General features: G+C 39.0%; 1 protein-coding gene across 1 annotated transcript in view; it reads left to right on the top strand.

The window, feature by feature from the left end:
- The window catches only part of ACSBG1 (acyl-CoA synthetase bubblegum family member 1), a 415,596-nt gene that overhangs the window by 90,064 nt on the left and 307,379 nt on the right, over positions 1-18,153 (top strand). The window contains exon 3 of the mRNA XM_044077462.1: positions 8,784-9,061. Coding sequence (XP_043933397.1) covers positions 8,784-9,061 — 278 coding nt within the window. The remainder of the gene's footprint in view (positions 1-8,783; positions 9,062-18,153) is intronic.

Raw genomic sequence — 18,153 nt, 5'->3', positions numbered from 1 at the left:
GATGACTGCAAGCTGGGTACTGTCATCAATTTCTCAAATGATGTAGACATCCTCCAAGAGGGTCTCACCCAAACAAATGATTGGTGCCAGAAACATGGCATCAAACTGAATGTCAATAAATGCATCATCATCTCCTTTGGGGATAGTGACATCCCCATAAGTTATGACACTGATAACAAGGTCCTAAGCACGCTATCAGTCATGAGGGACTTGGGCACCCAAGCTGATAGCAAATTGACGTTTGACCACCATATTGCCTCCGTTTTACAGAAAGCTTTCTACATGGCCCACCTCATTAGTAAGGGTATCTCATCCAGGGGCAAGGTGGTCATAAAATCCCTGTATTCTTCCCTTATATGACCCATTATTGAGTACAATGCCCCTTTCGGCATGTACCTCACAAAGCACATGCAGCAGTTGGAGAGACCGCAGAGGTTCCTCACCAGGAGAATCCAGAGCCTCAGACATCTACCCTACACAGATAGGCTAAAGTCCCTGTCCCTCTACTCAGTTTCCTACAGACTCCTCAGAGGTGACCTCTGTCTGGCATACAAAGCAATTTCAGACCCTGTCTTGATGGGGCTGCTGCATATCCGCAAGTCAAGCTCCACTCAAGTAACCTGCATTCAAGACCTCAACCTGGTCTGTGACATCAATAGGACTTGGTGGGACAGATTTGTGTCCCAGAGACTGGACAGTGGCATAGGGTGCTGACTTGTTGGAACATGGGCTAAATTCTTGGCTAGGCTTGTAAGGGTCTCAGGGCCAATAGCCTAGTAATGTCCTATAACTTCCTATGATACTATATTCACTTTCTCAGTTTTGTATTATCCTTTGTTTAGTCTCTTCCCACATACCCTTAGATGCCATAACAGAATCCTTTTTAATCCATACTCCTAAGTACTTAATTTTATCATGTCCCCACAAATATGGGTACTGTTTAACCAATTTGTGTGTGGGTGCATAGTTTACAGCTATTGCCTTTGTTTTATCTTCATTAATTTTGTATCCTGAAAAGACTTGAAATTGTCTCAGAATATTCCACAACACTGAAATGTCCTCTTCTGGTTTTATGCGGTATAAAATAATATCATCTGCAAATAAAGCCAGCTTTTCTCGACTACAATACCAGTTATATCCTTGAATTTCTGAGTCCCTTATTCTCTTTGCCAATGGTTCCAAATATAACACAAATAATAAAGGGGAAAGAGGACACCCCTGCCTGGTTCCTCTGCTCAAACAGAACTTATCATAGAGGAAACCACCTAATTTAATTTTCACCTTTGATCCCTCATATATCCTCCTAATCAACCTTATAATTTTATCAGGGAAAGCAACTGCATCCATTGCCCTACTCATAAAATCCCAGCTTACTCTGTGGAATGTTTTCTCTGCAGCAAGACCCACCAACAACAGTGGTATTTTCTTACATTGCTTCCGTCTGTATCATTATTGTTCTATTAATATTGTCAAATGTTTGCCTTCCCTCCACAAAACCAATGTGATCGATGCCTATCAATTTAATCAACATCTTTGCCATTGTTTTAGTTGTTATAGACATAAACACTTTATAATCATAGTTTAGAACTGAAATGGGCCTATATAAAGCTGGATCTGATGGATCTTTACCGTCCTTAAGTATTGCAGCTACCAATGCTTTCATCCAGCATGTTGGTGCTTCTACTTTTAAAATACTATTAAACAAAACCTTCCAGATCTTTAACAGTTTCTTCCCTCCTAGCTTCTTAATTGAGACATTTATGACTTTTGGTAGTACCATAACAAAAGTAAAGATTCATTTCTTTCTTTCTTTCTCTGTCTTTTTGTTTGTACCTGCCCTAAAACACCCTTTATTGATGCATGTGTTTGTCATTCATTTCTTGGACCTCCTCCTTATAGGAGTGACATTGCATTACCCACCCAAAACTTTCCACAGTAAGAGAGCTATAATCACAGCTTTCATTTCGATCATGTTTACATTTCAAAGTAAGTAACCATTTTATCTGCCTGATCTAAGTTTTCTTGTTGGGACATGAGTATATATTGATATGGTTATAGTTACAAGAGTAGAAATGTGGCTTATTGGGTGCTTACAACAGATATTTCTTTGGGCATAACAATGATCTGCTGAAGTATTCTGTGCTTGGCAGCTGGAGTGTTATAGTTTAGGAAGCACATTGGAAAATTATTTTCTGTACTGTATTACTGATTAGAGACTTTTTGCCAAATTGCCCAAATGAGTAAACGTCTCATTTATAAGTAAAACACTTCAAGGACCTAAAGTTCAGCATAAACACCTGCCTTATTATAAGTTGATTTGACGTATTCAGTTGCATTTTCATGTCTGAACGACAGAGACATTTATTCTTTACTTGTGATTTTTATTTTCTCAGTCTTCACTTGCTTGTTCTGTGAAAAGACAGTGCTCATAAGCTACTCCTAAGGAAAAGGCATGTCTTCCTAGTGTGCTTAGCAATTTAACAAATGAATAAAATGTAATGAAATCAGCAGGGAAAATGCAGAAATGATCTCAATAACGAGTGTGTGGTAAATAGAAGAGCCTGCAATACAAACAGATTCCAGTGCTAACATAGTAGCAAGCGGCTGAAAGAGCTAACCTGGAATTTGGCATTGTCCCCATCTCTGATTTGACATTTTTTTCCCTAATTTGTCATTGTTCCCATCTCTGTATTGACAATTTTTTGTCTATGAGCTATTTTTTCATTTCTTATACTTTTTCAAGAGGTCTCCCTGCATTCCTCATGGCTTGTCTTCGGTGAAAGGAGTAAAGGAGGTCCTTTATGCCACTGACTAGAACAGTGTCTCCTTCAGTAATATCAAAATATTTCTTATCCCATTCCATCATGACTCTCATCTGTCCTCTTATGTCCCACCTTGTCACAATCTGTAACTTTCACGAATGGGAGAATAATTACTTTATTTCCTTGAAAATGCACAAAGTCCTCTTGTGTACTATCTTTCTTTTGCACCCTATAGTTAAAGCTCTGTTTCAGCAATAGGATCTGAACTTCTTATCTAGAAAAAAAATGCTCTTCATTCTTTTGAAGTTCGATTCTTGGAAAAACTCACTTTGTAGCAGCCCTCACTTCAGCTTGCAGGATCTCAGGGAACAAGTTTTGAATGAATAAAATCCCTAATTTATTTTCGATGGCTTTTTCCCAGCATATATACACTTTGTTGGTGGCTTTTCCAGTGAGTAGCTTTACTGTGAACTCTTAATGTTGTTTTGCGTTAAACTGCAATGGGTTGTATAGTGCAAGCCAGTAATGCACTTTTCAGGGAGGTTGCCCTTTTCTCCATTGTGTTATGACTATGGAGTTGTCATATATAATTTATGGAGGTGTAGAGGGATGGAGAGGATTGCCCCTGCAAAAAAAAAAAAAAATTCTCTTCTGTGATCAGTTTAACTTAGGCAATTCAGCTGCCAGTCTTTTTTCGTGCACGTGCATTTCAATTAAGTAAATGTGCTATAGTATTTATTTTATTTTTGTTGTCTGCTCCAGTAAGCCTATGGCTAACTTTCAGGGAAGACCAGATATGATATTTATCAAGTCTGGGAAATGTGGCCATGATGCTGAGAAAATTGCCCTACCCAGTGACAGGGGGTGTAATTACACTCCATTATGACAGTGGAGAACAGTCTGAGATGTGAGAAATGACATAGAGTTGAGATGGAGGTGCAAGATCATTTTTTATGGGAATTATAATTTTTATTTACCTGGCCTAGTAATTGATGTGATCTTACAAATGATGGATGTGGTGAAGCTATAAGATAGTTTAGCGGAGACACTTTGTAGTAAGTGAAGCATTTTGGAGAACAGGTTTTGCAAGATGATGATACATTTAAATACCAGGGCAGATGAATATTGCACTTGGAGAAGTAGCAAGAGCCATTGGTTACTGGTCTAGTGACATTAGTGAGATAGTGAGTGGTATTAGGAAGAGATATGTAGGTATTCAGATAAAAGCAGAAGTAGCAGGGCATAGTTTTGAACAAAGATCATATTTAACACTGATGAGAGAAGAAAATTCATGAAAGAACAGAAAAAAGAAGAAACTCATTTTAGATGCATTTTTGAGAAAAGGAGTTGCTCCACCTTACAGGTATGACTTTTGGCAAATTGCATTACATCCTTTGGTAATTGTGGTTCAGGATGTAAGACCATTGATTTTCTTTAGAAAATAAACTTAATACGCCATGTCTTTGGATCATGCAGCCTATCTGAATGTGGTATTTGTGGAATAAAAAAAAGGGTTAGCAGAGAGGCTATGGCTAGGTGTCAGCATTCAGAACTTGCCATAAATTGAGAATTAAGAGGAAAGGAATATTACCTACAATTAGAAGTGGACATTGTTACACCAGATTATGCTTAACAAAACAAAGTGAAAACTGTGCTCAGATATATAGGTTCATGGGTAAATGCTAGGCAATCAGTCTATAGACCATTTCAAGCCTAGCCAAAAATCCTTTTCAAAAGCTCCCTCTAGCCTCAAGGAGAGCAAGACATGATAGACCATGGGAGAATTTGAGGCTCCATCCAGTTATCCATGTTTACTCTGAAGGAGACAAGGGGTGCTAATCTGCTTGACATGCAATGAAGGTTTGCTCCAGAGGTGATGGATATGCTGGTATATGAATGTATCATGCCAATGTGTCTTATTTATCTGCTGGTGAAGATTTAATTCCTTTAAATGAGTATTTGAGCTTCCATTAGTTTTGCAAAGGAATAGGAGGTAAAATAGGTTTGGAACTTTCATGGCTCGAAAGACTAGATACAGATATCCACTGAGGACTCTGTAAGAGACTGAGTACGATAAAGGGCTGCCAGTCTCTCCTGATAACTAAGATTTTTGAGGCCACTGATCTTGTTAGTTATGAATCTCTAAGGTCTCTAGAAATGACTGATATGTTTAGACAATTACATGCCAAAAGGTGCATTATATTCAGTAATGGCTCTTTTAAGATACAAACAAAGGGGAATTAAGACTTTTTTGGATTTAGTGGAGATGTCTTTAGGAATTATATGAGCTAGGTAAAAGGCTTTCCATGCTACACTGGAGACACAATGGTCAAATGATACCAAATTATCAAAAAAACATGCCTAGATCCCTTACAACGGTGTTTGATTGGAAGGTTGCATCTCCTGTATGTTAAATGACGCTGTTTGGTCTACCAAAATTAACCACCCTACATTTTTCACGTTTAATTTGAGACCATTCTCCTTGCACCAACTGTTAATTTGGTCTAACCCATGTTGGAGCAATTGTGAATCTGGTGAAGATAGAATAACAACACCCAAATTACCGCAGTCTGCAAGCAAGCACTAATGCCCATGGGGGTATGTACTCACTGGAAAGGAGAATAATATGCCCTCTTGTGGTTAGAAGACAGTACAGAGGGTAATACTGAGGATAAGGAATGTCAAAGAAGGGAAAATGGGTGGATGCTTGAAAGTATACTTTCAGTCTGGCATTAAAAACAATGTTATTGAAGTGAGAAGCATCTGTTGCCCTAAAGCCTACAATTTGTGATACTGTATTTGGGATGTCTCTATCACAAATATTTGTATATCTGCCTGTAACACAACACCTCAGTGTAATGTTCAGCCATCCAGCCATAACCCTCTTTTCCCCAATTTTACACACAGGTTCGGGGTGTCACATCTATAGCCAATATTTACATTTCTTGGTTGCTAGCCCTTTTGCTGTTGTTCTTCCATACCACAAATATGCACTCACATCTATGGCCAGTTTAGTGTGTCCAATCCACCTACTGCATGTCTTTGGAATGTGGGAGAAAACTGGAGCACCTGGAGAAAGCCCACACGAACACCGGGAGGACATACTAACTCTGTAAAGAAGACACCCAGCAGAGAACTGAACCAGGAACAGGAAACACATATCACCTGCTTTTTGCAGTGCAGGGCAAGTCTACTGTACCCACACCCCTGCTAATTATATATGTATATATATATTTAGAGAACAGGCAAACTGTACATCAGTACCCTAACTGGAGAATGAATGTTGTCCAGCAGGGTATTAATATACAAGTAATGCCAGGATGAAAAACTAATCTGCTGCTTCACGGCGGCATATCAAGCTGCTGTGGATCTCAGACTGAAAAAAAAAAACAAAAAACTAATGGCTGCTATTACTTTACACTCGCTAAGCAGTGCTTTTGCTGTTTAGTGAGTGTAAAAAAAATAAACAGAAAAAAGTGTACATGTTTGTATGTATGTGTATGAGTGTGTTCATGTTTCTGTCTGCATGTGAGTGAATGGGTGTAAGAAACCAGAGGAGACTGTATGTGTGTGAGAGATCGAGAGTAAGTGAGAGTGATCTTGTGTGAGTGAATGTGTGTATAAAAGCATAGGAGACTGCATGTGTGAGATTGAGAGAGAGAGAGAGAGAGAGAGAGAGAGAAAGAAAGAAAGAGAGAGAGAGAGAGACCAGTCTTGTGTATAGCTTTCAACTGTCCAAATTTTCGCAGAATGTCCAGAGTTTTGCCTCATATTTTGTGTCTGTTCCTCATAAAATTTGTGTTTTTTCTGAAGTTTTGTGGCAAATCAGTGAGGAGTGACTTGACTACATAATATCAGACATTTGAGTTTCAGGCTTTATATCTTTCAGAAAATGCATTCTAATACAATACCTTTTATTCTATCAACTTTATAAGTTTATAAGAGCAATATTTAAAATTTGTACCTATTTTTGGGGCTTTGTCCCCCCCCCCACATTATTTTTGGCTTTGTCCAGATTTCTGGTGCTAAGAGGTTGAGAGTTATGTTTGTGTGAGTAAATACGGGTATAAAACCAGAGGAGACTGTGTGTGTGTGTGTGTGTGTGTGTGTGTGTGTGTGTGTGTGTGTGTGTGTGTGTGTGTGTGTGTGTGTGAAAGCAGAAAGAGAATATGCATGAGAGAGAGAATGGGTTCTCTGTAAAATTGTTGTTTTACTTATTTATATATTATTTTTTTTTTATATATTTTTGATGTAAAATGCTTCCTCTACCACCATTAACATATACTAGAGCAAGTTTGAAACAGTAGCTGGAGGAACTATTTTACATCAAAAATAAATAAAAAATAATAATATAGTACTTAAAAGAATAAGTAAGTAAAACACAACAATTTTACAGAGAGCCCGTTCTCTAAGTGCAATAATGCCCTCCATGGTGTATGTTAATGTGTAATTAAAGCCTGCAGCATCGGGCCTCATAACACCCCTGGCCGGGTTGTAATTATACATTAACACACGCCCTGTGGGACATTATTGCTTACGTATACCTACTCTGAGTTTGCTACAGTGGGTAAAGGAGCAAAACCCGGATCCCCACTCTATCATGATCACACAATAAAGGTCCATTTCTTTCGACCTTCTGAGTTTTCAGTTTCCAGGTTTGCTCTTATAATGTTTACTCAACTGAGTGTTCTATCTAGTGCTGTGGGTCACATTACAAAACAAAAGTAACAGTACATTAAACCAAAATATGTCCATAAAACTGAAATATTCATTAAAAGTTTTCCTTTTGCAAATTGTACTTTTTCGTAGGATTTATTTTCTTTTCGCTATGTATTATTTTGCAGTGTACCATGAATCATATCTGCCCTGTATGATTCCAGTCCTACATATCTGCCAGTTCCATTTCATTTTCTCCATCCACACCACTCCGTTTTAGTGTTTTTAGAACTTTGTGCAACCTACAAGTAGACTTGCATTCTCTTTCAGTCTCCTTGCACTGCCATTTAAATAGATATTAGGACCGTTTACAACATTAATCCCTATGGAATCTGTTACCAACTCCTCTTTCTCTTCCTGTATACATCAGTTACCACTGCCTAACGTTAAGTGATTTAAAACTGCTGCTGATAACAAGGAATTCAGGAACACAGATTATAATAAATGAACAAAGTCAAAGGGAATTCCAGGGATGTTACATCAGCTGTACCTCTCTGCTGTAAATGTATTTATCTACATGTATGTTTGCATTTTCTAAAAACTGACTTTTATAAAATACTCATTAGCAGAGGAAAATTAAAATCTTTGTAATCATTTTTGAGCTGTAGGGTGTATTGACTAATATTACTATAACTAGATAGCTATGTAAGCCAATCAGCCAGTCTTGTTTCTTTTCATTTTTGTGGGTGGATATCATGTCGACATATAGTTTTAAGAAAACCCTAGAATTAACTTCCTAGAGAAAAATATTCAATATGAAGTCTTTAAGAGATGCATCAGTTCTGTATGATATGCAGATTCAGATGTATTTATTAACATATTTTCTAACCAAATAAAATTAATATTAGTTAAATTGAATTTAGTTTATCTGGGGGAAAATGCACAGATAACTAAGTTGTGTTTCCCTAGAAGTACTAGTCACTGACTATCTAACAGGACTTGAGGAACATATTTTCAAAATGTGCTTAGTACACTGAATCTCTCACCATACTGATACAAATTATGAGACTCAGTGTCTGATCCATCTCACAGAAGAAAAAGAAAATTCATAAACTTGTGGTTGTCTTGAAATACACCCATTTATTTAATTTTTGTTTATTTTTATTGTTTTTGTTTAGTTCCTTCTTCTTAATTATATTCCTCAAGTCATGACTTTAAGAATAATGCGATAATAAATAGTACAAATTCAGGTTAAAGTTTATTACAAATTATTCCTTGTAAACTTTGTTGTGTCTTATTTCAGAGTACTTTAATATTTAATAACTCTTGTTTTGTCTTTTTTTTCCTTTTTCTTCATGTTTCTAGGTGAAACTGACAGGGTCGTCTCCAGGCAAGCCCTGGAAGAAGGATATTTGGCTCCAGCTGATTCTCTGTGGACCACTAGAGCTGATGGGGCAGTCCAGCTCAGGATAGATGACTCTTGCCCACAAGAACCCATGACAGTCCATCAAGTGTTCAAAGAATCTGTGGAAAAGTATGGGTCACTTTATGCACTGGCGAGCAAGAGAGATGGAATTTGGGAGAAAATCACTTTCTCTAAGTACTATGAGTTTTCTTGGAAAGCTGCTAAAAGTCTTTTGAAGGTAAAAAATGCCAGGTGTATGTGACACTTTATCACAACTAAGCCATAGCACTTGAGAAGTGTTTAATTCCACTGAGTGAACAAATACATAGCAAATCATTATACACGACTGGGCAAAACTGTCATTAAGTACCATGTATTTAAATATCAATCCAGGGTATAAACTATCTAAACATTATATATTTAAAATGTATTAAGTACCTTATCAAACCCACTCATTTTTAGATTGCTAAATGTGTAGTGTTTCAATTTAAACATTGGATTACTTCATGCTCCTAAATACAAATACAACATTGAATTTATTTTATATTTTCAGACATTTCTCATAATGGGTTGGCATACATTTCTGTCCCTTTTATTCATGTTATTATTCCATTCCATGGGTATTGTCTCAGTCCATAAGAGAGAACGTCTGTGCTCCCCTTCATGAAGTCTGAGATCCTAAAGTAGCCAAAGACTATAAGCCCATTTCTACTTTACTTGTCATGGAAAAAGTTACTGAAGAATTTATATGTACCAAAGTTAAAGAATAAATTATTAAGAATGGGATACATATTCTAGGTCAGCACAGATACAGTCCTGGGTGTAGGGCCATTACTGCCATCTTTGACAAAAAATATATATAATATTGACAAAGGGATGCTCTCTGGGACCATCTTTGTAGATTTTAAAAAGTTTGACTTTACAAAGTCACTCCCTTTGTTTTGACAAACTTAAGGCATGATTTTGGTGAGTGTCTCCTTGACTTGGTCAAACTGACATTGATAACAGTTATCAGTGTCAATGGCCTCTGGCTGACTAAATTTCTAGATGACTGAAAGTTAGGAACACTCATAGAATTCCCCACTGACACAAATCTTCTCCAGGAAGGCCTGACACAAACAAATAACTGGTGTTAGAACCATGTATCCTTTGGGAAGTTATTCATCCTTGGTAACTATCATAATGACAGCACAACCCTAAGAGGTGATCCAGTAATCTAGCCTTTGACCACCATGTACCTACAGTGGTGAGGGACTCATTCTATGATGTGCAATGTACAAACAAAGGTATGGCATCTAGGTCCAAGAAAGGCACTGTTCCACTATATTTGTCATTCGTCAGACATTTCATTGAGCACAATGCCCCCTTTGGTATGTACCTAATCAGGCACATCTGACAACTGGAACGTCCAAAGAAGTTTGACACTAGAGGAATACAGGCATAAGTAACATGTCCTATACAGACTGCCTCAAGGCCCTATCTCTGTATTCTGTCTCCTACAGGCTGTTGAGGGAAGATCTATGCCTGGCATATAGAGCATTGTCAGACCCCACGCTGATGGACCTACTGCATATCTGTAAAGCAAACAGCACCAGAATTACCCATTCTAAAGACTTAAACCTTGCTTGTGATATAAATGGGACCTGCTGGAGAAAAAGGTTTCTATCACATAGACTACCCCTTCTCTGGAACAGGCTCTCCATCCATGTGAAGCAGAGCTCCTTCCTAACCCAATTCAAGTGCAACTTGGACAATTGGATGGGGAACATGCAATTTATCACTGTTTTGGCACCTGTGTCTCTAATGGACACAAGCAGCCTGTAAATGGTTCATCTCCCAAATCTCTGCTTACACTTGTTAAGGGTACCAGAACTTATCAGAGATTTAGGATGCATGGCTAGGCTTAAAAAGGTCCTTCTTTTCATTAGCCTAGTAAACACCTATGAATCAAAAAGAAGGCTGCCAATGTCCATTCATCCAGTAATATTGTTGATTCTGGAGATCCCCAGGTCTAGGGTGCAAAACCATTGGTGCATGTCTTGTTTGATAGTTCCCTCACCAGTAACCTCCTTCTTCTACATTGTAGACATTCTTCTGATGGTACACAAACCTTCTTGTCATTCCTCTCAACTCTCCAGATTTTTGCAAAATGTTCAGATTTTTACCTCTTATATACGATATTTTCCTCATAAAATTTGTAGATTTCTGAAAAATCTTTAAGGACTGAAGTCATTAAATAATGACAAACAATATGAGTGTCAGACTTCATATCCTTCATAAAATTCATACCAATGCAAGACCTACTATTCTAGCAACGTTTTAATTTTATAAGAGTAATGTTTAAAATATAGGCCTTTGTCCTCCCAGTATTTTAGCCTTTGTCCAGATTTCTTGTGCTAAAAGTTTAAGATGTATTCTTCCAGCAATACAACTAATGTATAAATAACCATATAACACACTCTACTATTAGTTCATAGCCAGAAATGTCATGGTAATACACGCACACACACACACACACACACACACACACACACACACACACACACACACACACACGCACACATGCGCACATGCACACGCGCACGCACATGCACACATATAAATGTATATACACACTTACTTACATACATATGCCTATATGCTTGGTTTTCACAGAATTTTGCTGACATAGCTACAGAGTTTGTTGTCCAGGCATAAACACTTTCAAATATCTGTGCACTTGCATCTTGTTTAACCAGAACTTTGTCAACCACAGTAACTGGGTAATCAAAAGACTAGTTGAGAGAAAGAAATATACAAATTAAAATGCTGCTTAGTACAAACCATAGAGATGCGGCTGGGAGGCTTATAGTTATTTTCAAACATAAATTTTCCCTTTTCAAATATCTTTCGGTATTGGTAAAAAATCAGGAAGGCTACAGAAAGCCACCACTAGGTTATGAATATTTATAGCTCTGTAGGGTTAGTTTGCACATCTCCACACTGCCCTCAAGAAAGTAAGATGGCTTCTGTTAAAGAAAAAAAGTCTTTTTTTTAAACAAATTCAAATTATTTTATTTTCTGTCATCCCACAGCAGCTGGTAAGCTCTCTAGAGGAAACATACAAGGTGGATGGAGATGACAGAGTAAGGGATCTCGATAGATCACAGAGTAGTCTTTGAGTTAGGAAATCACCTTGCCCAAAATGGGAGGACTACCTGTGAAAGGAAGTCCCTTAACACTCTTTGGACAATTTCATATTTTGACCCATTTGAAGTAAGCTTTCTGAACATAATAAACTGAAAACTTTTTGAAGGCTCAAAAGACAAACCCACCTCCATAGGTATCACAAGGGATAAGAAACTAAGAGTAATGCTACTCAAAGCCAGAAGTCTAAACCTCAAGATGCACGCACTCTAAACTCTCCTTAGCATGGAGAACATCGATATCTGTGCAGTAACAGAAACCTGGTTCAGGGCTCCCGAGAGCACCCCAGCACTACCAGATTATACCTCATACCATGCTTTTCGGCCCCAAAACTTGGACCGAACCACAAAAGGAGGGGGAGTATCGATATTCATCAAAGATACCCACATCTCCAGGTTGGTGGCAAAGCACGAAGCATCAGAGACTATCCATGTGCAACTAACAGTGGGTAAAACTGCCTTCCAGTTTATAGCCTGCTACAGACCACCCTTTCAAACCCAGGAACCCCACTTGGCCTTCCTGAGAACACTGGAAAATATGAAGGTCTCTCCAAACACCATTATATTGGGCGACTTCAACTACCCAAACATAGACTGGGAGCATTACTCTAGCCCCAATGCCCTAGCCCAAAGGTTCCTAGAATTTATAAACTCAAATGCTATGGAACAACTTGTTACCACTCCCACAAGAGGAGAAAACATACTGGACCTGATCATCACCAACATGGGGACTCTATGCTCCAGACCAGAAGTGTATCCCTCACTGGTAAGATCAGACCATAAACTAATCTCACTGGATATTAACATCCCGACCCCACCCCCTGCCCACAAAACCACAGTGAAAAACTTCTCTAAAGCAAATTTCACACTCCTCAAAACCAAGGTGGAATCCTTCAAAGCCCCCGGGCCTGTGGAAAATACGGCCCAGACCGCAGAATCCTTTATAAACGCATTCTATGAACACCTTCAGGAATGCATGGATCATGCGATCCCAAATAAAACCAAGACCCAATCCTCCAAAGGCAGACGTCCTGTCTGGTGGACCCCAGCCATAAACAAACTATACAATAGAAGGAGGAAGCTACTAAATGACAGAGCAAAATCCCAAAAAGGGAAGGCATCACTGATCAGTATTAGAAAAAAACTATGGGCACTCATAAAATTGTCTAAGGCCAGCTTCGAGAGAAAAATTGCACAGGACACTAAGGATAATCACAAGGCTTTCTTTAGTTATGTTAGGAACCTGGGTGGTAATTCCCAGATATGCTCAGAATTAGTCCAAAATGACAAAAAATACACTGAACCCACAGACATTGCCAACATCCTAGCTGACAGGTTCAGCGCAAACTTCTCCCCCCACTCCCCACCAAAAGGGAAAATATTTATCCCAGCAGAGTGCTGCCCCCCTGACATCTCAGATGCTCAGGTAAGAGTCGCCCTCTCCAAAGCAAAAAACACAGCATCAATGGGACCAGATGGTGTCCCGGGCTGCATCCTACATGAACTCCAAGAAGAGCTAAACCCAAACATAAAACTACTGTTCAATCTCAGCCTTACTACAGGATATGTGCCCAAAGAGTGGTGTACAGCAACAGTGGTCCCTCTCCATAAAGGTGGTGCCTCAATGGATCCTGGAAACTATCGCCCCATAAGCCTGACTAGCTTGGTCTGCAAAGCTATGGAAAGGATCATCATGGACCTCATAAATAAAGATATTGGGGACCTACAAACACTGGATCCTACCCAGTTCTGCTTTGTTAAGGGCAGATCCTGCCTCTTAAACCTGGTTGATTTCTTTGAAACAGTCACCAAGGCCATTGACGAGGGGAAGGTGGTCCACACAGCCTACCTGGACCTCGCAAAAGCCTTTGATACAATACCCCACTCGGGCATTATAGATAAGCTCACCAGCTTAAATATAAACCCCTATGTCACTAGATGGATTGCAAACTGGCTCAAGGACAGAACCCACATGGTTAGAATTGCTGGAGCCATGTCAGACTCCAAACCAGTTACAAGTGGTGTCCCACAAGGCTCGGTCCTGGGACCTCTCTTGTTCGGTATATATTTCTCAGAGGTACAGGCCAACACGGAAGGACTGTGGCTGACCAAGTTTGCAGATGACTGCAAACTGGGCGCCATAATCGACTCTCCAGCCGACACAAGCATCCTCCAAAAGGGCCTCATAGAAACAGACAACTGGTGCCAGAGCCATGGCCTCAAGCTAAATGCCAAAAAGTGTATAGTCATCCCCTTTGGCAAAAACAAAGTGCCCACAAATTACCACATAGGTGGTAATCCATTAAGTACAGAAGAAGTAATTAGGGACTTGGGACCCAAGTTGATAGCAATCTCTCAATTGACAACCACGTAGCCAAAGTGGTTAGAAAAACATTTTATATAGCCCACCTAATCATGAAGGGATTCACATCTAGATCAGGGGAGGTCATCGTGCCTCTTTACTCATCCCTCATCAGGCCCATAATTGAGTACAATGCCCCTTTTGAGATGTACCTTACCAGACACCTGCAGCAACTGGAAAGACCCCAAAAGTACCTCACCAAGAGGATCAAAGGGCTCAAACAGATGCCATATGCTGCCCGGTTAAAGAAACTCCAGCTCTACTCAGTGGCATACCGCCTGTTCAGAGGCGATCTGTGCCTGATGTATAAAGCCATGTCCAACCGGAATTAATGGACATGCTGCACCTCAGAAAATCCAAATCCCATCGAGCTCACGCTCGAGACTTGAACCTCAGCACTGAAATAAATAGGACATGCTGGAGGGATAGATTCATAACCCAGAGGCTCCCTTCACTCTGGAATAAAATCCCAGTCCAGGTTAGGCAGAGTCCCTCATTGACTCTCTTCAAGAGGAATCTTGATGAGTGGATGGGAGATCGTAGGTTTACCCCGGGTATCACTTCTGTGTCACTGTTAGACAGAGGCACAGTATACTAACCTCGAAAAAGGGCATAGCAAAATAAATTAAAAATGGTTGGCAAAAGCCAAACACATTCTGGCTAGGCTTATAAATGCCCTAGGGCAGATAGCCTAGTATGAACCTATGAACCTATGAACCTATGAACCTATGAAAATGTCATGGACATGAAAGCCACAATAGCCCTTTACCAATATTTATTTCTTTGCATTTGTTGGCAAAAAGTTTCTACCTGGGATGGTTCATTTTCAGTGGGGTCCTAAGATGGAACTCTCTAAAAGATAGAAAAAGATGTTATGATGTTATGTATCCATTACTACTGAAAAAAACAGCATAAAAAGAGTATAACAGGAAATAATTTTATATGCTATAGCATTTGTAAAGATATATAAAAATATGCTGCAGATATGGAAATTCACAGTTGCACAAAATAATCACAGCAATGACTAAAACAATTTAGGAATGACATTTCAAACAATTGTTGTAAGATTTTGGTGGTGCAGCGGTTAGCGTTGCTGCCTGAGAGCAAGAGGTTCCCTGGTTCGATCCTTGGCTGGGTTGCCTTCTGTGTGGAGTCTGCATGTCCTCCCTGTGGTCTCGTGGGGTTCTTCTGGGTGCTCCTGTTTCCTCCCACTTCCCAAAGACATGCTGTAGGTGGATTGGACACACTAAATTGGCCCTAGATGTGAGTGCGTGCGTGTGTGTGCCTTCTGTGGAAGGTTGGGCACCGGGCTGGCAACTCAACACCATAAAACTCCACTGCCAATCATAAGTGGACAGGTGATCCTCTGTGGCGACCCCTAACTGGGAAAAGCCGAAAGAAGAAGATAGTTCCTCCATGACACCTCAAATTATAAGACAAAGTCAAAATGCTGAACACAAACCAAACTATTAAAAGAGTAATATCTTCATCTGTGTCTGCTTTTTTATTTAGTTATTTATTTTGCAAAGGGGCAAGCCCTGACACCTTCAAACTCAACTCCATGGTCACACAAACCTAAAATAGGAAGAAATCACCCAAAACAAAGGAATCTCTGCAAACTCACTCTTAGAAATCATATCGGCAGCAGTTTCCTAAGGAAAAACATAACTGGCATCTTGGTCTTGGAGTCTTGTGATTTGGGTACATGACACTCGAGAAATTTGATCTTGTTTACCTCTACTGTGCTGGGTGACTATGAACTTTTGGCCACATTCCTTAACAAGAGTGGTCATGGGCAGCGTTGTTACTTTGTGTAGCCGAGTCAGCTGCATAAATGCCTTATTGTAGGCACTTCTGGGGATTGGAATTGGCATATGCCTCTTCCACCCCGAATGCCTCATTAACATTTGGCAGCACTGTTGAGACAACTAAGTACAGTGCCTCATTTCTTCCTGCTAAAGCACTGTGGTAGGATTGTCTGTGAATTTGCAATGGTTACTGTGAAGTTTATGCCCCATGTGCACCTCGCAGTAAACTTTCTGACTTAGCCCCTCCATGTATGTTGGGAACATTTGCATCTATGGATTTTGTTGAGGTCCTAGATAATAAACACTGGAACATCCAAAAAGGAGCCTGAAAAATTAAAACATAATGAAGTCCACAATTTATTGCGCAAACCCAATGTATGTTTTGCAATACACACCATGAATATTACTTTCTCAAGTTAACATTGGAATGTGGTCACTTATGTCATTAGCAAAGATTCCAGTGAAATGTATACTTTTAATAGTAGAAACAAGGATCCCATGAAGCATCATCTCTTTGATGTTTTTTTTTTTTTTGTCTGAATGTGGTATCAGATTAATTATCTATGTAAAACCATTCATTTGAACATGGGGCTGACTAATGCCATTAGTGCATGAGTCCCTGTCATTACTGAAATCACTCAGTACAATCAGCTCAGAGTTAATATGGGGACTGAGACAGTATGAAGCTTCACCTACTATGCTGACAGCTTTGCCTGGGGACATATGAATGCAGACAATAGAAAATATTTTCATGGCAATAATTCTGAAATTTACCAAGACTAATTCATGACTTTTGAAGAAAGACATAGTGGTCTTAGGATTTTTTCTATGTAGTTTCCAGGTATAATCTACTCTCATACTGTCTGGCTGTTTGCCTACTACCTTGACATCGCCAATGTAGTCTGAATGTATTTTGAACCTTAAAAATTAATATCTTACCATATAAACATTCCACTTTAACTCAATATGTTTTATACATCACCTACATGCGATGGCCCACACTGTATTATAATGAAAATAATTATGTCAAATTTATATATTTTCACTCTTGGCTGATTTTATCTACTTGTGCTTATAAATGATCCCTTTTTATCTGAGTCTCAATGTTTGCATTAGATGCAAGAAATTATACTTAAATGTATTTCATTAAAAGGGTGGGATGTCCCTATCAGACGTGGCTCATAAATGAAAAGGATCATTGTGCCAGTTCACTTATCCATTTAACAAACAAAACAGTTATCTTTTAGTTATTTCTTATTGTAATAAAGAAAAACATGTAATGTCATCTTTTAAAAAGGGTCAAAGAATAATAGGATATTTCTGCATCTGTCGAGAAAGTTCTGAAAGCTGTGACGGTAATCCATTATCTATCCATCCAGGTTTACGAGTTGCATATGTTTCCTTTAGCAGTATCATGAATAGCCACCCCATCCATGGAGTTTACTAGGCAAGTATGGGAGGGAAGGGGATTTCCAGGCATTTCTTCTATATCTCTCTCACACACACATGCATGCTCGTACGCATGCACACTGCATTCACACTTAAGGAGAATTTAGAGCCACCAGTCAGCCTATCATATATCTTTAGAACTAGGAAAGAAACTGGAGTACCCAGAAAGGAACCCATGCAAACACAGAGAGGACATGCAGACTCCATACAGAAGGCACCCCTGCCAAGAACTGAAACAGATTCACTGTCTGTGATCATACTAATGGTAATGAAATTACAACTTAGATGTTGCAATACTAGGTTTCCTGGATTACAAACAAAATTAACAGTTACTGTCAGCCAGTGGTTCTGGTCACACTATTACTATTTTTATAAGAAAAAAAAAGTAATATAGTGATAGTATGTGTCTTAATGACGATATGTGATAATATCAACATATCAAAAGATCTAATCACGCTATGTAAATGTCCATACACAGAAATGTACCAACCTCAAAAACAACAAATATTGAAAAAAAAAACTTCCT

Source organism: Protopterus annectens, chromosome 7.part0 (assembly GCF_019279795.1).
Source record: "Protopterus annectens isolate FY-2018-M chromosome 7.part0, PAN1.0, whole genome shotgun sequence".
Taxonomy (NCBI): domain Eukaryota; kingdom Metazoa; phylum Chordata; order Ceratodontiformes; family Protopteridae; genus Protopterus; species Protopterus annectens.
The sequence above is the reverse complement of the archived record's forward strand: the minus strand, read 5'-3'. Positions and strand labels throughout refer to the sequence as shown.